General features: G+C 49.6%; 1 protein-coding gene across 1 annotated transcript in view; it reads right to left on the bottom strand.

Moving 5' to 3' along the window:
• The window catches only part of LOC141072494 (uncharacterized), a 46,471-nt gene that overhangs the window by 5,302 nt on the left and 16,021 nt on the right, over window positions 1-25,148 (bottom strand). The window contains exons 2-5 of the mRNA XM_073559768.1: window positions 3,140-3,289; window positions 2,831-3,010; window positions 2,624-2,747; window positions 2,443-2,540 (exon numbers count right to left, since the gene is read on the bottom strand). Coding sequence (XP_073415869.1) covers window positions 2,443-2,540; window positions 2,624-2,747; window positions 2,831-3,010; window positions 3,140-3,289 — 552 coding nt within the window. The remainder of the gene's footprint in view (window positions 1-2,442; window positions 2,541-2,623; window positions 2,748-2,830; window positions 3,011-3,139; window positions 3,290-25,148) is intronic.

The following is a 25,148-nucleotide window of genomic DNA, read 5'->3' as shown; positions in this document are numbered from 1 at the left end:
ATGGGTATATGGGCACGGGCCTATGGGATGGAGGATATGTATGATGGGTATATGGGCATGGGACTATGGGATGGAGGATGTGTGATGGGTATATGGGCACGGGCCTATGGGATGGAGGATGTGTGATGGGTATATGGGCACGGGCCTATGGGATGGAGGATGTGTGATGGGTATATGGGCACTGAACTATTGGATGGAGGATATGTATGATGGGTATATGGGCACGGGACTATGGGATGGAGGATATGTATGATGGGCATATGGGCACTGGACTATGTATGATGGGTATATGGGCATGTGGCTATGGGCAGGAGGAAATGTATGATGGGTATATGGGCATTGGACTATGGGATGGAGGATGTGTATGATGGGTATATGGGCACGGGACTATGGGATGGAGGATGTGTGATGGGTATTTGGGCACTGGACTATAGGATGGATGATATGTATGATGGGTATATGGACATTGGACTCTGGGATGGAGGATGTGTGATCGGTGTATGGGCACAGGACTAAAGGATGGAGCATGTGTGATGGGTATAGGGGCACTGGACTATGAGATGGAGTCTATGTGTAATGGGTATATGGACACGGGACTATGGGATGGAGGATGTGTGATGGGTATATGGGCACTGGACTATGGGATGGAGGATGTGTGATGGGTATATGGGCACTGGACTATGGGATGGAGGATGTGTGATGGGTATATGGGCACTGGACTATGGGATGGAGGATATGTATGATGGGTATATGGGAACTGGACTATGGGATGGAGGATGTGTGATGGGTATATGGGAACTGGACTATGGGATGGAGGATGTGTGATGGGTATATGGGCACTGGACTATGGGATGGAGGATGTGTGATGGGTATATGGGCACTGGACTATGGGATGGAGGATATGTATGATGGGTATATGGGAACTGGACTATGGGATGGAGGATGTGTGATGGGTATATGGGCACTGGACTATGGGATGGAGGATAATCATTATAATTTGCTATAACTAACCATAGTTAGTTACTATGGCGGGGCAACGCCAGGCTCTTCAACTTATATATATATTTGGCAGAGTCCTATCTCCCGACTCCGCAGATTGCTGCTGTCGTTGCAGGCCCAGACCAGATGGTATGGAGACGAATGAGGGAGACCAAAGTTCAAAACTAGACTTTCCTTCACTTAACAAGACCTTGATGAGAAGTATATACATCAGATGGCAGGCACAACACTTTATGAATGCTTCTTCTGCATTATGCAGTCAGGAACTTTCCGGTGACATGCGGCAGTACATAACTTTTGTTATAAGCCACAATAGTGCAGCAAAACTGAGCTAATGACCTCTTCCTGCTCTGTGTCTCCGCTATGCTCCCTGCCTGGAATCCGAATTCTTAAGGTACTGTCACACTAAGCGATATCGCTAGCAATATCGCTATAACTTGTGACGTTATAGCGATATTGCTAGCGATATCACTGTGTCTGATACTTACCTCCGACCGCTCCCCCGCTGGTTATCGCTGATCGCGCGAGAACGTCCTGGATTGTTTCTCGTCGTCAGCTTCCTGCGGCGCTTCCTGTGGAGAGACGAGCGACGAGCGTGGAGCCGGGCGGGAGGACGCAGGACCACCGCGTCTGACAGGTAAGTAGCGACCCCCGTCCCTAGCGATGTCGCTGGTGAGATCTGCCTGTGTGGCAGCTCACTAGCGACCACTTAGCGATGCACCAGCGATCCTGTCCGCATCATATCGCTGGTTGGGATCGCTGGTGCATCGCTAAGTGTGACAGTACCTTTACTGCCATTATATCTTTGCTTTCCCTCAGAACGTACTATCCGATGTCTCCCTCCTGGCACACAACACCATATCAATTCAGGAGGACGGCAATCAGATAGACCAAAGGCCTGGATTTCTCACTTTCCATCTGACTCATCACAAGGAAATTGTTCTCCTGTGTGGCCATGAAGCTCAGTATGAGGTCTCCCACACAGTATGACGCCCCCACAGCACCTCACACAGTACTATGGCGAGAGATGAGCGAATATTTCAATGTTGGGTTTGGCTCACGTTTGCTGAATTTGCAATATTCACCGATTTAATCGCAGAACATAGCCAACCATGCACAGCACAAAAGCTGGGGTTTCCCACGCTGTGTGACAGTGTGGTAAACACCAACGTAGCACTTCTGATCGGCGGTAAAATCATCCCCGACGGTCACAGAGTCGGGGTTCCTGCGCTGTCAGAAGATAGCGTGACCACTCACTTGTGATCGGAGGTAAAAAGTTTACCTCCGGTAACTGGTGTCAGCTCTAATTCTGCCATCTCCACCGCTCTCATTACACAAGTATAAAACATATAATACTGGTGGATAAAGCAAGACTGAGCACAAGACCTTCACAGCCGTCTACACATCATAGGGGAGATCTCCTGACACCTTCTCTCCATCTACCTGATGACCCTGAGGAGCACTGGGATCTTCTTGGTTACAGTCCTGTGGAAGAAGAGGACGGGGACATCTCTCTGGTGTTGTCCTCTTACTGGATAGATCTGGAGGAAACACATACAGGGACTGAATTAATTCTCTACATACAGATAATTATAGGCCGTGTGTATTTAGTCCTGTCTATTACCTGGTGATGTGAGGGGCTGAGGAACCTCCATTATGACGTTCTTGTACAGATCTCTGTGTCCTTCTAAATACTCCCACTCCTCCATGGAGAAATAGACAGCGACATCCTGACACCTTATAGGAACCTGACACATACAATGATACCGTCATCCCCCCGATCCCTTCATAGCGTTACTGTATAATGTCCCAGCATTCCCAGCAGTGTCACCTCTCCAGTCAGCAGCTCAATCATCTTGTAGGTGAGTTCTAGGATCTTCTGGTCATTGATGTCCTCATGGATCAGGGGGTGAGGTGGAGGCCCCGTGATTGGGCTCAGGGGTCTTCCCCATCCCTCAGACACAGGGTCCTGACAGCGATCACTAGAGGTCTTCTTCACCACTGTGTAATCCTGGTTATGGAGAGACACATTAATAAATCTCACTACAGACATTTCCAGAGTCCTCACCTCTCCAGTTCTGTCCATCTGTTATTCCCATAGATAAGAATGATGTAATGTGACGTCATCAGAATCTCTCACCTCTCCAGTGAGACGGAAGAGGATCTCTAGGGTGAGGTGTAACATCCTCTCCGCCATCTTGTCTCTGTCCATATCCATCTTTGATGGGTAAATCAGGAAAATTCTCTTCTGTAGAAGATCTTCACTGAGAGGATCCGATATTGTAGAGACCTGAATGAGAAGAAGATGATGCGATGTAACATCATAAGAATCCTGTGTAATAATACAATTACTGGAGATAATAAGGGAAACATAGGAGGAGATTTATTATCTTACAGGGTTTAGTTTTCTTCCCTGACATCTACTAATAAAACCTATATATTTAGGCCACAGACAACAAGCAGTTTCCTCCTCGGAGTCGGCAGCTGAACACGTTCCTCATAGACTCATCTTCCATAACGCTAATTCTCGTCTCATTACCGACACTGGAATCGGCATTAGCAATACTGCAGGAGATATTCATTACACGCGACATGAGAAATAACTCCTTCATGATGAGGACGACATCTTCATCTTCTACTGCGGCTCTAGAGACAGATTTGGCCAGAGTCGGTCACTGCCTCCATCCCCACCGGCCGTCTATATGAAGGTTTCCCGTCTTCCCCGCACTGGAATCTTCTCTCACGTTAGATCTCAGTCACACACAGAAGTTTGAGGCTTTTAGAAAAGACTTTTTGTTTCCACAATCAACGCGGACAGAAATGATCTGATCCCAAAGTCTCCATGTACAGTGATTTATGGGGATTATTTCTGGCCTTAGACTTTCCTGTATTACAAGAAAAACACCAGAAAAAGCCGATATTAAAATGTTTCTAAAGAAAATTGGCTCCAACAATTCTTGTAAGAAGAAAAAATTAAGAAAAAAGCAGAAGACACATTTTATACTTTTTCACATGTTAAACATTTATTAAAAAGAAATGAATCTTTTTGTACCCCAGAACATAGATGTACACCGCAGGGACGGCACAGATGAGGCTGCAACAAAAACCCTGACAGTTTAACCACTTGCTGCTGTGAGAAGCAAACATGGCATCTAAGAAGGTGTGACAGAGTTTGGCTGAATGCCCCCCGCCTCCAAGTACTCGATAGTATGGGGCGGCCTAGTTACTCCGATACTTACATGCCTAATAATGGGGTCTGGGCTGCAATGTATGAAGGTCTATTAGGCCGGGCCAGAGGCAGCGTCCAATAAGTTACCTTATAACACCCCCATACTGTCATGGTTTACTGAGGCTCCAGGTTAAGCGGTGCAGAGGTTAATCTGGGAAGCCTCTCTGCGGATCTGGGGAGGGTTCTTATAGCCTCATGGAGGAGCCGTCCCCTGTCCTTTATACTCCTGGCTGAGTGTGTCTGACCCTGTTCTGTCTGTGCTTCATGCCTGTCTTCGTATGCTTGCTTGGTGTTTGACTTGGTCCTGTCACGGTTAACGTCTCTTGTATTCTGACTCTGTACCTCGCTGCCCGCTCTGTGTATGACCCCTGGCTACGTATTGACCTTTCTGTGATTATCCCTCCTGTACCTCGCTGCCCGCTCTGTGTATGACCCCTGGCTACGTATTGACCTTTCTGTGATTATCCCTCCTGTACCTCGCTGCCCGCTCTGTGTATGACCCCAGCTACGTATTGACCTTTCTGTGATTATCCCTCCTGTACCTCTATGCCCGCTCTGTGTATGACCCCGGCTACGTATTGACCTTTCTGTGATTATCCCTCCTGTACCTCGCTGCACGCCCTGTGTATGACCCCGGCTACGTATTGACCTTTCTGTGATTATCCCTCCTGTACCTCGCTGCCCGCTCTGTGTATGACCCCTGGCTACGTATTGACCTTTCTGTGATTATCCCTCCTGTACCTCGCTGCCCGCTCTGTGTATGACCCCTGGCTACGTATTGACCTTTCTGTGATTATCCCTCCTGTACCTCGCTGCCCGCTCTGTGTATGACCCCGGCTACGCATTGACCTTTCTGTGATTATCCCTCCTGTACCTCTATGCCCGCTCTGTGTATGACCCCTGGCTACGTATTGACCTTTCTGTGATTATCCCTCCTGTACCTCGCTGCCCGCTCTGTGTATGACCCCGGCTACATATTGACCTTTCTGTGATTATCCCTCCTGTACCTCGCTGCCCGCTCTGTGTATGACCCCGGCTACATATTGACCTTTCTGTGATTATCCCTCCTGTACCTCGCTGCCCGCTCTGTGTATGACCCCGGCTACGTATTGACCTTTCTGTGATTATCCCTCCTGTACCTCGCTGCCCGCTCTGTGTATGACCCCTGGCTACGTATTGACCTTTCTGTGATTATCCCTCCTGTACCTCGCTGCCCGCTCTGTGTATGACCCCTGGCTACGTATTGACCTTTCTGTGATTATCCCTCCTGTACCTCGCTGCCCGCTCTGTGTATGACCCCGGCTACGCATTGACCTTTCTGTGATTATCCCTCCTGTACCTCTATGCCCGCTCTGTGTATGACCCCTGGCTACGTATTGACCTTTCTGTGATTATCCCTCCTGTACCTCGCTGCCCGCTCTGTGTATGACCCCTGGCTACGCATTGACCTTTCTGTGATTATCCCTCCTGTACCTCGCTGCCCGCTCTGTGTATGACCCCCGGCTACGTATTGACCTTTCTGTGATTATCCCTCCTGTACCTCGCTGCCCGCTCTGTGTATGACCCCGGCTACGCATTGACCTTTCTGTGATTATCCCTCCTGTACCTCGCTGCCCGCTCTGTGTATGACCCCGGCTACGTATTGACCTTTCTGTGATTATCCCTCCTGTACCTCGCTGCCCGCTCTGTGTATGACCCCGGCTACGTATTGACCTTTCTGTGATTATCCCTCCTGTACCTCGCTGCCCGCTCTGTGTATGACCCCGGCTACGTATTGAACTTTCTGTGATTATCCCTCCTGTACCGTGCTGCCCGCCCTGTGTATGACCCCGGCTACGTATTGACCTTTCTGTGATTATCCCTCCTGTACCTCGCTGCCCGCTCTGTGTATGACCCCTGGCTACGTATTGACCTTTCTGTGATTATCCCTCCTGTACCTCGCTGCCCGCCCTGTGTATGACCCCTGGCTACGTATTGACCTTTCTGTGATTATCCCTCCTGTACCTCTATGCCCGCCCTGTGTATGACCCCTGGCTACGTATTGACCTTTCTGTGATTATCCCTCCTGTACCTCGCTGCCCGCTCTGTGTATGACCCCGGCTACGTATTGACCTTTCTGTGATTATCCCTCCTGTACCTCGCTGCCCGCTCTGTGTATGACCCCGGCTACGTATTGACCTTTCTGTGATTATCCCTCCTGTACCTCGCTGCCCGCCCTGTGTATGACCTCCTGGCTTGCCTGAACTGAGTTCCCCTCTCCTCTACTTCAGTATTCCTGTAGCGAGTATACTACATCATCTGCAGCAGTAGGACGCTAAGCCCCGCTCCCTGCGGTCACAACCTAGCTCTTCATCGTTGCTCCACCTCCCACAGGTCCTCAAGCTACTCTGCTCCTACCCACGTTAGACGCCAGGACTCCTGTGGCTGCGGGTAAGAGTCCTTCACGTGCACGCTATCTGTGTCCTTGTTACTTGAGGTGGCGGTGCCACTGAAGCACCCCTGACACATACACATTAGACTAAAGTTCCATGAAAGCACTGATTTCGGAGGGTTTGACCGACAATAAAATGTATTTGGGGGCCTCCCGACAGGTGATGTCAGGGCAGAGAAGGATCCGGCATCCTGAATTTCAGAGGATAATCCGTTTGTTCTTCCTGTAGATCGGGGTGGGGAACCTTTTTTGTGCCAAGGGCCATTTGGAATTTTATAATAGCGTTCGGGGTCGTATAAATTCATTAATAATGATGAGCGAGTATACTTGTTGCTTGGGTTTTCCCGAGCATGCTCGGGTGTCCTCTGAGTTTTTTGGCGTGCTCGGAAATTTAGTTTCTGTCGACACATTTGCATGATTTGCGGCTGCTGGACAGGCTGAATACATGTGGGGATTCCTTAACAAACAGGCATTCCTCACATGTATTCAGGCTGTCCAGCAGCCATAAATCATGCAGCTGAGGCGACGAAAACTAAAATCTCCGAGCATGTCAAAATACTCGGACACCCGAGCATGCTCAGGAAAGCCCGAGCAACGACTATACTCGCTCATCACTCATTAATAACTGTCTTAAACATTAGTAAGCTGGTATCCAAGGTAAACAGCGGGTATCTATATATCTTGGATACCAGCTCCCAGCGTCGTTGATCGTTGGTCTCTCGCTGTCACATGCAGCGATGCGCGCTGGCCAGTGGGAGACCAATGATCAAAAAATGGCCCAGGACATTCGAGCACAATCAGCGATACCCGGCGGGGGGGCTGGTCGCTGATGCATGTCACACACAGCGATGTCGCTGGCGAGATCTCTGTGGCGTCACAAAATCAGCGATCTCGCTGTGTGTGACGGGGCCTTTAGAGTTCATTTCCTCCCAGCAGTGGGGTTTTATATACAGGAGCCAGGCAGGTTCAGAGCGCTACTAACCTGCTCATTACGGTAACCTCATTTATGGGGCTTGAGGTATACAGAACATGGGTGGTACATGGGGCCTGGGGTATACAGCACATGGGGGGTACATGGAGCCTGAGGTATACAGCACATGGGTGGTAAATGGAGCCTGAAGTATACAGCACATGGGGGGTACATGGTGCCTGAGGTATACAGCACATGGGGGGTACATTGAGCCTGAGGTATACAGCACATGGGGGGTACATGGAGCCTGAGGTATACAGCACATGGAGGGTACATGGAGCCTGAGGTATACAGCACATGGGGGGTACATGGAGCCTGAGGTATACAGCACATGGAGGGTACATGGAGCCTGAGGTATACAGCACATGGGGGGTACATGGAGACTGAGGTATACAGCACATGGGTGGTACATGGAGCCTGAGGTATACAGCACATGGGTGGTAAATGGAGCCTGAGGTATACAGCACAGGGGGGTACATGGAGCCTGAGGTATACAGCACATGGGGGGTACATGGAGCCTGAGGTATACAGCACATGGGTGGTAAATGGAGCCTGAGGTATACAGCACAGGGGGGTACATGGAGCCTGAGGTATACAGCACAAGGGGGTACATGGAGCCTGAGGTATACAGCACATGGGGGGTACATGGAGCCTGAGGTATACAGCACATGGGTGGTAAATGGAGCCTGAGGTATACAGCACAGGGGGGTACATGGAGCCTGAGGTATACAGCACATGGGGGGTACATGGAGCCTGAGGTATACAGCACATGGGTGGTAAATGGAGCCTGAGGTATACAGCACAGGGGGGTACATGGAGCCTGGAGTATACAGCACATGGGTGGTACATGGAGCATGAGGTATACAGCACATGGGGGGTACATGGAGCCTGAGGTATACAGCACATGGGGGGTACATGGAGCCTGAGGTATACAGCACATGGGTGGTACATGGAGCCTGAGGTATACAGCACATGGGTGGTACATGGAGCCTGACGTATACAGCACATGGGGGTACATGGAGCCTGAGGTATACAGCTCATGGGGGGTACATGGAGCCTGAGGTATACAGCACATGGAGGGTACATGGAGCCTGAGGTATACAGCACATGGGGGGGTACATGGAGACTGAGGTATACAGCACATGGGTGGTACATGGAGCCTGAGGTATACAGCACATGGGTGGTAAATGGAGCCTGAGGTATACAGCACAGGTGGGTACATGGAGCCTGAGGTATACAGCACATGGGGGGTACATGGAGCCTGAGGTATACAGCACATGGGTGGTAAATGGAGCCTGAGGTATACAGCACAGGGGGGTACATGGAGCCTGAGGTATACAGCACAGGGGGGTACATGGAGCCTGAGGTATACAGCACATGGGGGTACATGGAGCCTGAGGTATACAGCACATGGGTGGTAAATGGAGCCTGAGGTATACAGCACAGGGGGGTACATGGAGCCTGGGGTATACAGCACATGGGTGGTACATGGAGCCTGAGGTATACAGCACATGGGGGGTACATGGAGCCTGAGGTATACAGCACATGGGTGGTACATGGAGCCTGAGGTATACAGCACATGGGTGGTACATGGAGCCTGAGGTATACAGCACATGGGTGGTACATGGAGCCTGAGGTATACAGCACATGGGGGGTACATGGAGACTGAGGTATACAGCACATGGGTGGTACATGGAGCCTGAGGTATACAGCACATGGGGGGTACATGGAGCCTGAGATATACAGCACAGGGGGTACATGGAGCCTGATGTATACAGCACATGGGGGTACATGGAGCCTGAGGTATACAGCACATGGGTGGTACATGGAGCCTGAGGTATACAGCACATGGGGGATACATGGAGCCTGAGGTATATAGCACATGGGGGGTACATGGAGCCTGAGGTATACAGCACATGGGTGGTAAATGGAGCCTGAGGTATACAGCACATGGGGGGGTACATTGAGCCTGAGGAATACAGCACATGGGAGGTACATGGAGACTGAGGTATACAGCACATGGGTGGTACATGGAGCCTGAGGTATACAGCACATGGGGGGTACATGGTGCCTGAGGTATACAGCACATGGGGGGTACATGGAGCCTGAGGTATACAGCACAGGGGGGTACATGGAGCCTGAGGTATACAGTACATGGGTAGTACATGGGGCCTGAAGTATACAGTACATGGAGGTACATGGAGCCTGAGGTATACAGCACATGGGGGTACATGGGGCCTGAGGTATCGTGATTACCTTGCACACTGCAGCCGCACAGGAGGACGTGACACTTTCAGCTCTGCTATCTTGCTCAGCAGTGGATGGAGCCTGTGCACGGAGTCCGGCGTCTCCCTGGTGCAGGCTCGCTGACAATGCAGCCCCCTCGTCTATTGCTGCAGCAGGATTATAACTCTCCCTCTCCTGGAGCCGCACAGCAGGAGTCTCCCGAGTCCCCACTGATGGGAAAAGCACGGCAAGATACCGCGCGCAATTCTTAAAGGACCCGCGGCCAAAAAATAGGGAAAGTGGGGAAAGCGGCTCTGGGCTGCACAAAATGATATGGCGGGCCGTATACGGCCCGCAGGCCGGATGTCCCCTACCCCTGCAGTAGATAATCCTCCTCTAGAGGAGTCTGGAGGCGACTCTGTCATACAGACCACAGGAAAGCTGGAATATTTGTGTGTATGGGGGAGTCGGGAGAGATCGCCGTCTGCCAAATGTCCGTTCAGCCAACTCTGATCTCATGTGTATGGGGCCGTTAGTATTACACTGACAGGCAGTGATGATACACGGCACTACAGGAGTACAGGGCATCACCGGAGCCATCAGAGGCTTGAATGTTGTATGATCGCACTGATCAGAGGGGTTTAAAAAGGTTTAAAGTGGAAAAAATATCACAGTTTCAGCAACAAGAAATATCCATCACTATATGGAAAGCAGAGTCACTGCACAATGTTAGTTACGTCTCGTCCATAACTACTTTATTATACTCTATTATCCTGTACACAGTGGAGTAGATAGAAATCACAGGTCCCACAGCAATAGCTGGAATTGGGCCCTCCAACGTAAAGAAAAACTATCTATCTATATACACTGTTCAAAAAAATAAAGGGAACACTTAAACAACAGAATATAACTCCAAGTAAATCAAACTTCTGTGAAATCAAACTATCCACTTAGGAAGCAACACTGATTGACCATCAATTTCACATGCTGTTGTACAAATGGAATAGGCAACAGATGGAAATTATTGGCAATTATCAATACACCCTCAATAAAGGAGTGGTTCTGCAGGTGGGGACCACAGACCACATCTCAGTACCAATGTTTCTGGCTGATGTTTTGGTCACTTTTGAATGTTGGTTGTGCTTTCACACTCGTGGTAGCATTAGACGGACTCTACAACCAATACAAGTGACTCAGGTAGTGCAGCTCATCCAGGATGGCACATCAATGTGAGCTGTGGCAAGAAGGTTTACTGTGTCTGTCAGCGTAGTGTCTAGAGGCTGGAGGTGCTACCAGGAGACGGGCCAGTACACCAGGAGATGTGGAGGGGGTCGTAGGAGGGCAACAACCCAGCAGCAGGACCGCTACTTCCACCTTTGTGCAAGGAGGAACAGGAGGAGCACTGCCAGAGACCTGCAAAATGATCTTCAGCAGGCCACAAATGTTCATGTGTCTGCACAAACCGTTAGAAACCTACTCCATGAGGATGGTCTGAGGGCCCGACCTCCACAGATGGGAGTTGTGCTCACAGCCCAACACCGTACAGGACGCTTGGCATTTGCCACAGAACACCAGGATTGGCAAATTCTCCACTGGCGCCCTGTGCTCTTCACAGATGGCAGCAGGTTCACACTGAGCACATGTGACAGCCGTGACAGAGTCTGGAGACGCCGTGGAGAGCGATCTGCTGCCTGCAGCATCCTTCAGCATGACCGGTTTGGCAGTGGTCAGTAATGGTGCGGGGTGGCATTTCTTTGGAGGCCACACGATGTTGGGCTGTGAGCACAACCCCCATGGAGACACAATTGTGCCTTTACCTGGAGATAAATTCCCAGTGGGGGCAATTTCCAAAATGCAATAACTTAAGTGGGGAATTCAGCTCTTTTCACACTTAAGGGATCTGTATATGGAGTCTACAAACTACAGTGGGGAAATAAGGATTTGTTACGCTGCCAATTGTGGGGCTAAAGTCACATTTTTGTGAGGAAATAAAGTAAAATTGTCATTTTTTCCTTCCACATTGCTTATATTCCTGTCACACTGTCCGAATTCAGATATTGTCCTGTCAGAAAGGAGAATACAGCGAGTGAAAGGGTTAATAGGACTCACAGGAGGAACCGGCCCAGAAAGCAGAAGGTCCAGGAGTGTCCGCCACATATATGACTGCTCTGTGCACACAGGACCTGTGATGAGGTCACAGGAGGGGAGGAGTCAGGGGTCACATGATCAGGGGCCTCAGTGTGTGCAGGACTCAGTGTGCTGGAGCGCTCCCGATAATCAGCTGCGTGTGTCGCGCTGTGTGATAGTCACAGCACGTGCATGGAGGGCGACACATGCAGCTGATTATCGGGAGCGCTCCAGGGATCCGGGGTCCCGATGCAGCTATTCGGTAAGTGATATTAGCCAATAACAACTTCTCCGACGATATTCGCTCATCTCTAGTAATAACAGCTCAAAGAAATTCACCAAACTTTTCATTAAGTTTAATAGCGAGACCCTATTAAATATTGAGCACCAGCGGGACGAAGCATTGACAGCGGCATGTAAAAGTGTGGGCGCCCCGGGTCAAAATGTCCGTTATTGTGAGCAGCAGTAAGATGAAGATGAAATGATCTCTAAAAAGCCGAACCTCTAAGATGACACATGGCCTTTGCATTTTAGGCAAAAGTAATAATTATAAAATATATATATAGACTTTTTTACAATTTCATAACTGGAAAAAGAGGCGATGCAAAACTTTGGGCACCCTTGGAGATTTGTGTACTGAGATAATTTTGACCAAGATTTCACACCTTAATTAGCTTGTTACGGTTATGGTGAGATCACATGGTGACCAGGAGCTACAGTCTGAGGAAAGGGCTAAAAAGCCTTCACTAGACCCCTGTACAGCTGTATAATGAGGCCCAGGCTTTATAGTGAAGGGACAGGAGTGAGGGCCTGTTCCCAGGAGCTACAGTGTGAGGAAAGGGTTAAAAAGCCTTCACTAGACCCCTGTATAGCTGTATAATGAGGCCCAGGCTTTATAGTGAAGGGACAGGAGTGAGGGCCTGTTCCCAGGAGCTACAGTCTGAGGAAAGGGCTAAAAAGCCTTCACTAGACCCCTGTACAGCTGTATAATGAGGCCCAGGCTTTATAGTGAAGGGACAGGAGTGAGGGCCTGTTCCCAGGAGCTACAGTGTGAGGAAAGGGTTAAAAAGCCTTCACTAGACCCCTGTATAGCTGTATAATGAGGCCCAGGCTTTATAGTGAAGGGACAGGAGTGAGGGCCTGTTCCCAGGAGCTACAGTCTGAGGAAAGGGCTAAAAAGCCTTCACTAGACCCCTGTACAGCTGTATAATGAGGCCCAGGCTTTATAGTGAAGGGACAGGAGTGAGGGCCTGTTCCCAGGAGCTACAGTCTGAGGAAAGGGCTAAAAAGCCTTCACTAGACCCCTGTACAGCTGTATAATGAGGCCCAGGCTTTATAGTGAAGGGACAGGAGTGAGGGCCTGTTCCCAAGAGCTACAGTCTGAGGAAAGGCCTAAAAAGCCTTCACTAGACCCCTGTACAGCTGTATAATGAGGCCCAGGCTTTATAGTGAAGGGACAGGAGTGAGGGCCTGTTCCCAGGAGCTACAGACTGAGGAAAGGGCTAAAAAGCCTTCACTAGACCCCTGTACAGCTGTATAATGAGGCCCAGGCTTTATAGTGAAGGGACAGGAGTGAGGGTCTGTTCTCAGGAGCTACAGTCTGAGGAAAGGGCTAAAAAGCCTTCACTACACCCCTGTTCAGCTGTATAATGAGGCCCAGGCTTTATAGTGAAGGGACAGGAGTGAGGGTCTGTTTCCAGGAGCTACAGTCTGAAGAAAGGGCTAAAAAGCCTTCACTACACCCCTGTTCAGCTGTATAATGAGGCCCAGGCTTTATAGTGAAGGGACAGGAGTGAGGGTCTGTTTCCAGGAGCTACAGTCTGAGGAAAGGGCTAAAAAGCCTTCACTACACCCCTGTTCAGCTGTATAATGAGGCCCAGGCTTTATAGTGAAGGGACAGGAGTGAGGGTCTGTTTCCAGGAGCTACAGTCTGAGAAAAGGGCTAAAAAGCCTTCACTAGACCCCTGTACAGCTGTATAATGAGGCCCAGGCTTTATAGTGAAAGGACAGGAGTGAGGGCCTGTGCCCAGGAGCTACAGTCTGAGGAAAGGGCTAAAACGCCTTCACTACACCCCTGTACAGCTGTATAATGAGGCCCAGGCTTTATAGTGAAGGGACAGGAGTGAGGGTCTGTTCCCAGGAGCTACAGACTGAGGAAAGGGCTAAAAAGCCTTCACTAGACCCCTGTACAGCTGTATAATGAGGCCCAGGCTTTATAGTGAAGGGACAGGAGTGAGGGCCTGTTCCCAGGAGCTACAGACTGAGGAAAGGGCTAAAAAGCCTTCACTAGACCCCTGTACAGCTGTATAATGAGGCCCAGGCTTTATAGTGAAGGGACAAGAGTGAGGGCCTGATCCCAGGAGCTACAGTCTGAGGAAAGGGCTAAAAAGCCTTCACTAGACCCCTGTACAGCTGTATAATGAGGCCCAGGCTTTATAGTGAAGGGACAAGAGTGAGGGCCTGATCCCAGGTGCTACAGTCTGAGGAAAGGGCTAAAAAGCCTTCACTAGATCCCTGTACAGCTGTATAATGAGGCCCAGGCTTTATAGTGAAGGGACAGGAGTGAGGGTCTGTTCTCAGGAGCTACAGTCTGAGGAAAGGGCTAAAAAGCCTTCACTACACCCCTGTTCAGCTGTATAATGAGGCCCAGGCTTTATAGTGAAGGGACAGGAGTGAGGGTCTGTTTCCAGGAGCTACAGTCTGAGGAAAGGGCTAAAAAGCCTTCACTACACCCCTGTTCAGCTGTATAATGAGGCCCAGGCTTTATAGTGAAGGGACAGGAGTGAGGGTCTGTTTCCAGGAGCTACAGTGTGAGGAAAGGGTTAAAAAGCCTTCACTAGACCCCTGTACAGCTGTATAATGAGGCCCAGGTTTTATAGTGAAGGGACAGGAGTGAGGGTCCCCAGGAGCTACAGTGTGAGGAAAGGGTTAAAAAGCCTTCACTAGACCCCTGTACAGCTGTATAATGAGGCCCAGGCTTTATAGTGAAGGGACAGGAGTGAGGGCCTGTTCCCAGGAGCTACAGTCTGAGGAAAGGGCTAAAAAGCCTTCACTAGACCCCTGTACAGCTGTATAATGAGGCCCAGGCTGTATAGTGAAGGGACAGGAGTGAGGGCCTGTTCCCAGGAGCTACAGTCTGAGGAAAGGGCTAAAAAGCCTTCACTAGACCCCTGTACAGCTGTATAATGAGGCCCAGGCTTTATAGTGAAGGGACAGGAGGGCCTGAGCCCAGGAGCTACAGTCTGAGGAAAGGGCTGAAAGCCATCACTAGACCCCTGTACAGCTGTATAATGAGGTCCAGGCTTTATAGTGAAGGGACAGGAGTGAGGGTCTGTGCCCAGAAGCTACAGTCTGAGCAAAGGGCTAAAAAGCCTTCACTAGACCCCTGTACAGCTGTATAATCATGCCCAGGCTTTATAGTCAAGGGACAGGAGTGAGGGTCTGTGCCCAGGAGCTACAGTCTGAGGAAAGGGCTAAAAAGCCTTCACTAGACCCCTGTACAGCTGTATAATGAGGCCCAGGCTTTATAGTGAAGGGACAGGAGTGAGGGCCTGTGTCCAGGAGCTACAGTCTGAGGAAAGGGCTAAAAAGCCTTCACTAGACCCCTGTACTGCTGTATAATGAGGCCCAGGCTGTATAGTGAAGGGACAGGAGTGAGGGCCTGTGTCCAGGAGCTACAGTCTGAGGAAAGGGCTAAAAAGCCTTCACTAGACCCCTGTACAGCTGTATAATGAGGCCCAGGCTTTATAGTGAAGGGACAGGAGTGAGGGCCTCTTCCCAGGAGCTACAGTCTGAGGAAAGGGCTAAAAAGCCTTCACTAGACCCCTGTACAGCTGTATAATGAGGCCCAGGCTTTATAGTGAAGGGACAGGAGTGAGAAAAATGGGGAAAGGAGGCAGAAGAGCCGGACTGCCCATCACTAACCTGCAGAGCCGCACTCCACATATATGGCTGCTCTGTGCACAGGACCTGTGATGAGGTCACAGGAGGGGAGGAGTCAGGGGTCACATGATCTCCGGAGTGAAGATGCTCCATGGAGCCTTCTCCTCAGTTAGTGACATTCCCGCCATTATTTGCCCCTCACTACTGGCACAATTACCCCGCGCCGCCTTCTCTACACAGTGTTATGTGTGGAATGTAACGTGTGATTTCTCTGGAGGGAAATAGACCCCACACATGAGAGAATTCTCCCCAGTTACCGGCCGTCTACTATATGGCGGCATATGATTGTGCTATCGACTCCACACCAGGAGCTAAAATGCCCAAATCTCGGTTATTTCCCCCCTTCCAGAGTCCGGCTGAGGCCGGGGTCACACTTGGGAGAAACTCGCCCGAGTCTCGCTCCTCAGTGTCCTTGTGGATTAGCCTCTGTAGGGGAAACGACACCGGCTGTCAGGGACAGGGGGCCCCAACATAAATCCAATATTCGCTGTAAGAAAACCCAACCTGATGCCACCATTCGGGGTAACCAATGCTCCGGCAGTCTGTGACAATGTCAGTAATTATATTTTTGTCACTGATTGGTAGATTTGTGGTAATTTTCCTGGATGATATAGTGAGTTACTCCCGTCCTCTGGAGGAGCATGCTGAGCATGTCAGACAGGTTCTCCAGGGTCTACGTGACAACTATTTATTTGGTAACCTGGAGAAATGACAATTTGTGGTCCAGCAGGTCCAGTTCTCAGGACATGTGGCTTCTGCATTGGGGTCTCAGATGGACCCCGTTACGGTCCCAGCAGTCCCTTCATTGGTTTTAGCCAAGTAACCTGAAAGTGTTACAGAGATTTCTTGTAGTCGAGAAACTGAGGAACAAACAAGTGAAAAATAGGGTCTTACCTGATAACCAGATGTAATGAGAGTAGGGGAGTGTTACACTCACCTGATGGAGTGGCGCCTTTACACCATGCTCAATGCATAAATCAGCTGCTGCAGGACCCGGGGCCAAAGACCGAGCAGAAGAGCTGATCCGGGTATAATGTGTCTGTACCTGCGCTGCTGATGGAGACGATCGGAGATGGAGATTTTCATTAAAAACGTTTATTTACTTATATTCCGCAGCACTTTACAGTTTGCACACATTATCTCGCTGTCCCCGATGGGGCTCACAATCTAAATTCCCTATCAGTATGTCTTTGGAATGAAAAAACGCCAACAAATCACAAAATGTCAAAGTTCATGAGAAAGTCCGTCACACAAAGATAAATTATAGTTCATGAGAAAACAGAACACACTTACATACAATAATTATATTATAAAGTGCCTATGAATGAAGTGAGGTCACCTAAAAGAATGAATAAAAATATACTGTATCTTTCGGACTATAAGCCGCACCGGACCATAAGACGCACCCCAAAGTTTCAGGAGGAAAATAAGGCAAAAGTTAATGTGTCAAATGGGGGTCTGTGCCACAGTCTGAATTCAGTAAACCCGGGAGGGGGGGAATCGGCAGCGCTGGTGGAGCTGGGTCACAGGAGGTGTTCGGGGATCCGGCGATGATCTGACTTATCCCAGGTTGGTGCAGCAGGAGGCTCTGTAACATCTGTAATCTCACTGTGGCCATTTGGAGTAAGGGGGTTTAGTTTATAAATCCAGAAGATTTCTTCCCGATGTAGCTGTCCAATGCGATTCTGACCCTGTGGGGGAATCTCCTCTGTGGGGAATATTCTCAGTTGTGTGGAATCTTTCTTGTGTTTGATGGTGCAGTGACGTGAAAGCCCATGTTGGAGAAAACCCTATGGAGTATTGGAACGGTGTGAGTTCAGCCTTTTGTGGAGGGGTTGGGTCGTCCTTCCCACATATAATTTCTGGTATGAGCATATAATCACGTATGTAACATAACTGGTGGAACATGACATGGGAGTTTTGGTCGGGAAAATTTCACCGGTAGAAATAAGGGTGAGATCAGAGAGACCATGGCAGATCGAGTCACAACAGAGGCAAGTTTTCAGATCGCATGTAATGATTTTATTCGGGAGACAGGCGATTTTTAGCAAATCTTCCTTCTTCTCTTCTATGTTTCTTGGTGCTAGGACATTTTTCAACGATGGAAGTCTTCAAAATGTCAAAAAGGGATTGCTGGGTAATGTTTTTCCCACTCCAGCTGTCTGACATGCTCATGATGCTCCTGCAGAGGACGTGAGTAACTCAATATATCATCCAGGTAAACTACCGCAAATCTACCCATCGGTGAGAAAAAAAATGAAATTTTCAAAGACTGCCGGAGCATTGTTTAATCTGAATGGCATCACCAAATTTTCAATATGACCCTCCCGTGTATTGAATGCGGGCTTCCATTCATCACCATTGTGTATACGTATAAGAGTAATCATAAGGAATTGAAAGAATTGTCACCCTGATCCTTCTTACAATTTTATTCAATGGTGAAACGTGACATCAAACCATATTAGAGTGCGGCGTGCAGGTAGCAGGGAACTATACAGAGGAGAGAGCCTGACGGACTATGGCCGTTTCGCACTTGCTTAGCACTTCTGCCGGTCCATGCTTGTCAGGTGGATACACCACTTCGTTTTAACAAGGGTTAGGGAATGGTTAACTGAGAAGTGCAAAACATGTAAAGTGAGTACAGTGAGATGATTAATATATAAGATTAAAAGAAATATAACATAGATCAAAGCCACACATATTAAATCTATCATTGAGGCCAAGGGGAACTTGTGCATCACAATCCAAAATCCATTTTGCTTCTCTTTTTAGTAGCCCCACGGCTCCTAGATACCCGCTGTTTACCCTGGAAACCAGCGTGCACGCTCATTTCCAAGGTAAACAGCGGGTATCCAAGAGCCGCGGGGCTCCTAGTTACCTGACGTTTACATTAGAAACCAGCGTTCAAAAAATGGCCCGGGACATTCAACGACGATCAGCGATAACCAGCAGGGGGGTCGGTCGCTGATCCCCGTCACACACAGCGATCTTGCTGGAGAGATCGCTGATGTGTCACAAAATCAGCGATCTCGCTAGCAAGATCGCTGTGTGTGATGGGGCCTTAAGTCAGGGATGAGGGGAAGCGGGTAAGTGTTCCGAACCGTTATCTTGTTAAGTTCCCGAAAGTCAAGGCACGGCCGCAAACCACCATCTTTCTTCTTCAAAGAAGAAGAACCCTGCTGCCACGGGTGAAACAGAAGGCCTGATATGCCCTTTGCGGAGACTCTCAGCTATGTACTCCTTCACGGCTTGGCACTCTGGCCCAGACAAATTGAACAACCGAGCCTTAGGTAACTTGGCTCCAGGTAGTAAATCAATGGCACAATCGTATGGTCTATGTGGTGACAGCACCTCAGCCTTGCTTTCGGAAAACACATCTTCGAAATCCTTCAGGTATTCCGTAATACCTTCCAGACCGACAGATGACACAGATACGGATTTAACAGAGTTAACAAGAGGTCTCAGGTTACAACATTTATCCTTGCATCCCCATTGAGTGAGCTCCCCCATTACCCAATCAATGGTAGGATTATGGCGTTGAAGCAAAGGCATCCCCAGTACCAGTCCCACAGGCAAGTTATCTAACACAAGACAACTTAGTTTTTCCACATGAGTGGGACCCACTTTCAGAGAAAAAAGTTCAGACCTGAAACAGATACCATCCTGGGTAAGAAGGGACGAGTCAATTGTAACAAGTTTAACAGGATCCTGCTGACTGTCCCTATCTTATTAAGAGTCATAATATGGGTATCAATCAGGTTAACAACAGAACCACAGTCAACAAAGGCGGTAGTCTGAACAGGACCATCATCAAGTTCCAGTTCCAACTGAAGCACAATTTTTGCAAGTGAGGAAAAGTGTACCTGATTGTCTTTGTAGCCTCCTCGACTACTACCCAGACTTAGTCATTTCCCGCCACCTTGGAGGACGACGGACAGGAAGGGCAGTCCTTCTTCCAATATCCAGATTCCCCACAATAGAAGCACAACTGCTTCTCCTGGCGGCGTCTTCTTTCCTTCTCCTCACAGGTGACAGCGCTCACCTCCATAGCCACAGGAGGAGTCCGGGTATCACCTCGACTGGAGAATAACGATGTTTTGAGTTGTATAACGCCTCTTGACCGCAGTCTGCGATCCATACAAACCGCTTGGGTCATGCATCCTCCAGGGAGTCAGGTGGAGGATGAAGTGCCAGGGCATCCTTCAGACATTCACACAGGCCTCTACGGAACCCCCAAAGGGCGGCATCACTCCAAGAAATCTCAGCTGCCCAACGTCTAAATTCAGAACAGAACCACTCAGCCGAGTGCTTCTGTGGCACCCCCAGGAGTATGGTCACCACAGTGGCATTACCTTCTTCCTAGGGAGTGTGATGTCTTGCTTGGAAGCAATGAAGGAACTCTCTGTCAGGTAAATCCAGCACACAGCACAGTTCCCACTCCAGGCCAGCAGAGTGAGCTCTGAACCCAAACTGCTGAGGAGCTGCTCTGTGGCCAGGAAAGGGAAGTTAGTGAGTTCGTGTGGAGAAGGCGAAGTGTGTGGATGTGAGAGAGATGAGCTGGAGGATTGAGCGGAATTCAGACTCACTTCTAGCTGTAGCGCATGGACGGGATTCTGGTCTCCAAGGTTGTATGGATGCTGATGTTCCGGAAACAGAAACCGGAGGAACAGGAGGCTGTAAATGCTCTGTTCCCACATAAGACTCGGAGGCACAGCAGCAACGAATGTGAGCCAGAGAAGAAGGAGGCTACAGCTGTCTGCCATACAAGGGGAGTTCTAAAAGAGAGCAAGCAAGGGGAACTTCAGTGTAACTCAGTACTGCAAGTACCTCAGATAAGCGCTAGGAAGGAGACTACACAACCCATCTGCATAAAGAGATTCCTAAGTTGCTTCCAGGCTGATTAACTCCTGTTCCATCTGTAATCTGGATCCTCGACTGCACTTACAAAGCAAAGTAAAGGTAAAGGAAACTGCACCCTGTTGTGCCATTGCCTCCTTCCTGCAACCTCTTCCGCACTGCTACATCTCTGTGCGTAACACTGCACCCTCTCCCTCAACACCTATTACCACTGCCCTGGGACTATAGCTCTACCTGTGGGGAGCTCTTACACCTTGCTGCCTTATACCATCTGTCCCAGAGGATCTGCCTGCAGTGTCGGCTTAACCCCTTCATTGCCGAGCACCACAGGTGGCGTCACGTATCATCCACCTATAAACTTTATTCAGCCACATTTCACCCCTTTGGATGGACTCCTAGGGCCACAGACCGGGTCACCGCCACCGTGACACGTACCTCTGAGACACCGGCCCGGTACTGAGTAACCCCACTGCCCTGGCAGGCGATCCATTTTGGCGTCACAAACAGGATTTACGAAGCCTGGTGCTACCGGGTCCTGTGTGCCAGAGACTGTATTGTGTGCCATAGACTTATTTTGCAATTGCCGCCATTACCCCGCCATTTGGCACGTGCGGGAAGCCAAAGGGGTGTGCCTTCATGGGTGGAACCTGCAAGAGAGCGCGAAAAGTGAAGTGCTGCGCGGGAAGAGACCAGCGGGCGGGAAGTGAGGAACTGAGGCCTGCAGTCCTGGTATCCCCGATCATCCAGCCTCTGGAGCGGCAACCGGTAAGTCAGTGAAACACGGGGCCTGGCAAACGTTAACTAGGGGGGAAGAGAATGTCTGAGGCAAGGCGGCCTCACACAATCCACAAGTGTCCAGTGTCCAAAAGTGTGCGCAGAGATTCAAAATCTCCATTATCCTCTCATCACTTTTGTCACAGGCAGCTGTGCCATCGAGCCTGTCACATAGCGCTCAGATATCAGTGGGCCTCACACAATCCACAAGTGTCCAGTGTCCAAAAGTGTGCGCAGAGATTCAAAATCTCCATTATCCTCTCGTCACTTTTGTCACAGGCAGCTGTGCCATCGAGCCTGTCACATAGCGCTCAGATATCAGTGGGCCTCACACAATCCAAGTGTCCAGTGTCCAAAAGTGTGCGCAGAGATTCAAAATCTCCATTATCCTCTCGTCATTTTTGTCACAGGCAGCTGTGCCATCGAGCCTGCCACATAGCGCTCAGATATCAGTGGGCCTCACACAATCCACAAGTGTCCAGTGTCCAAAAGTGTGCGCAGAGATTCAAAATCTCCATTATCCTCTCGTCACTTTTGTCACAGGCAGCTGTGCCATCGAGCCTGTCACATAGCGCTCAGATATCAGTGGGCCTCACACAATCCACAAGTGTCCAGTGTCCAAAAGTGTGCGCAGAGATGCAAAATCTCCATTATCCTCTCGTCACTTTTGTCACAGGCAGCTGTGCCATCGAGCCTGTCACATAGCGCTCAGATATCAGTGGGCCTCACACAATCCACAAGTGTCCAGTGTCCAAAAGTGTGCGCAGAGATTCAAAATCTCCATTATCCTCTCGTCACTTTTGTCACAGGCAGCTGTGCCATCGAGCCTGCCACATAGCGCTCAGATATCAGTGGGCCTCACACAATCCACAAGTGTCCAGTGTCCAAAAGTGTGCGCAGAGATTCAAAATCTCCATTATCCTCTCGTCACTTTTGTCACAGGCAGCTGTGCCATCGAGCCTGTCACATAGCGCTCAGATATCAGTGGGCCTCACACAATCCACAAGTGTCCAGTGTCCAAAAGTGTGCGCAGAGATTCAAAATCTCCATTATCCTCTCGTCACTTTTGTCACAGGCAGCTGTGCCATCGAGCCTGTCACATAGCGCTCAGATATCAGTGGGCCTCACACAATCCACAAGTGTCCAGTGTCCAAAAGTGTGCGCAGAGATTCAAAATCTCCATTATCCTCGTCACTTTTGTCACAGGCAGCTGTGCCATCGAGCCTGTCACATAGCGCTCAGATATCAGTGGGCCTCACACAATCCACAAGTGTCCAGTGTCCAAAAGTGTGCGCAGAGATTCAAAATCTCCATTATCCTCTCGTCACTTTTGTCACAGGCAGCTGTGCCATCAAGCCTGCCACATAGCGCTCAGATATCAGTGGGCCTCACACAATCCACAAGTGTCCAGTGTCCAAAAGTGTGCGCAGAGATTCAAAATCTCCATTATCCTCTCGTCACTTTTGTCACAGGCAGCTGTGCCATCGAGCCTGTCACATAGCGCTCAGATATCAGTGGGCCTCACACAATCCACAAGTGTCCAGTGTCCAAAAGTGTGCGCAGAGATTCAAAATCTCCATTATCCTCTCGTCACTTTTGTCACAGGCAGCTGTGCCATTGAGCCTGTCACATAGCGCTCAGATATCAGTGGGCCTCACACAATCCACAAGTGTCCAGTGTCCAAAAGTGTGCGCAGAGATTCAAAATCTCCATTATCCTCTCGTCACTTTTGTCACAGGCAGCTGTGCCATCGAGCCTGCCACATAGCGCTCAGATATCAGTGGGCCTCACACAATCCACAAGTGTCCAGTGTCCAAAAGTGTGCGCAGAGATTCAAAATCTCCATTATCCTCTCGTCACTTTTGTCACAGGCAGCTGTGCCATCGAGCCTGCCACATAGCGCTCAGATATCAGTGGGCCTCACACAATCCACAAGTGTCCAGTGTCCAAAAGTGTGCGCAGAGATTCAAAATCTCCATTATCTCGTCACTTTTGTCACAGGCAGCTGTGCCATCGAGCCTGTCACATAGCGCTCAGATATCAGTGGGCCTCACACAATCCACAAGTGTCCAGTGTCCAAAAGTGTGCGCAGAGATTCAAAATCTCCATTATCATCTCATCACTTTTGTCACAGGCAGCTGTGCCATCGAGCCTGCCACATAGCGCTCAGATATCAGTGGGCCTCACACAATCCACAAGTGTCCAGTGTCCAAAAGTGTGCGCAGAGATTCAAAATCTCCATTATCCTCTCGTCACTTTTGTCACAGGCAGCTGTGCCATCGAGCCTGTCACATAGCGCTCAGATATCAGTGGGCCTCACACAATCCACAAGTGTCCAGTGTCCAAAAGTGTGCGCAGAGATTCAAAATCTCCATTATCCTCTCGTCACTTTTGTCACAGGCAGCTGTGCCATCGAGCCTGTCACATAGCGCTCAGATATCAGTGGGCCTCACACAATCCACAAGTGTCCAGTGTCCAAAAGTGTGCGCAGAGATTCAAAATCTCCATTATCCTCTCGTCACTTTTGTCACAGGCAGCTGTGCCATCGAGCCTGCCACATAGCGCTCAGATATCAGTGGGCCTCACACAATCCACAAGTGTCCAGTGTCCAAAAGTGTGCGCAGAGATTCAAAATCTCCATTATCCTCTCGTCACTTTTGTCACAGGCAGCTGTGCCATCGAGCCTGTCACATAGCGCTCAGATATCAGTGGGCCTCACACAATCCACAAGTGTCCAGTGTCCAAAAGTGTGCGCAGAGATTCAAAATCTCCATTATCCTCTCGTCACTTTTGTCACAGGCAGCTGTGCCATCGAGCCTGTCACATAGCGCTCAGATATCAGTGGGCCTCACACAATCCACAAGTGTCCAGTGTCCAAAAGTGTGCGCAGAGATTCAAAATCTCCATTATCCTCTCGTCACTTTTGTCACAGGCAGCTGTGCCATCGAGCCTGTCACATAGCACTCAGATATCAGTGGGCCTCACACAATCCACAAGTGTCCAGTGTCCAAAAGTGTGCGCAGAGATTCAAAATCTCCATTATCCTCTCGTCACTTTTGTCACAGGCAGCTGTGCCATCGAGCCTGCCACATAGCGCTCAGATATCAGTGGGCCTCACACAATCCACAAGTGTCCAGTGTCCAAAAGTGTGCGCAGAGATTCAAAATCTCCATTATCCTCTCGTCACTTTTGTCACAGGCAGCTGTGCCATCGAGCCTGTCACATAGCGCTCAGATATCAGTGGGCCTCACACAATCCACAAGTGTCCAGTGTCCAAAAGTGTGCGCAGAGATTCAAAATCTCCATTATCCTCTCGTCACTTTTGTCACAGGCAGCTGTGCCATCGAGCCTGTCACATAGCGCTCAGATATCAGTGGGCCTCACACAATCCACAAGTGTCCAGTGTCCAAAAGTGTGCGCAGAGATTCAAAATCTCCATTATCCTCTCGTCACTTTTGTCACAGGCAGCTGTGCCATCGAGCCTGTCACATAGCGCTCAGATATCAGTGGGCCTCACACAATCCACAAGTGTCCAGTGTCCAAAAGTGTGCGCAGAGATTCAAAATCTCCATTATCCTCTCGTCACTTTTGTC

Source organism: Dendrobates tinctorius, unplaced genomic scaffold, assembly GCF_039654945.1.
Source record: "Dendrobates tinctorius isolate UK_male_01 unplaced genomic scaffold, ASM3965494v1 ptg000274l, whole genome shotgun sequence".
NCBI classification, from domain to species: Eukaryota; Metazoa; Chordata; class Amphibia; order Anura; family Dendrobatidae; genus Dendrobates; species Dendrobates tinctorius.
Note: the sequence above shows the minus strand (reverse complement) of the source record. Positions and strands in the feature narration are given on the sequence as shown.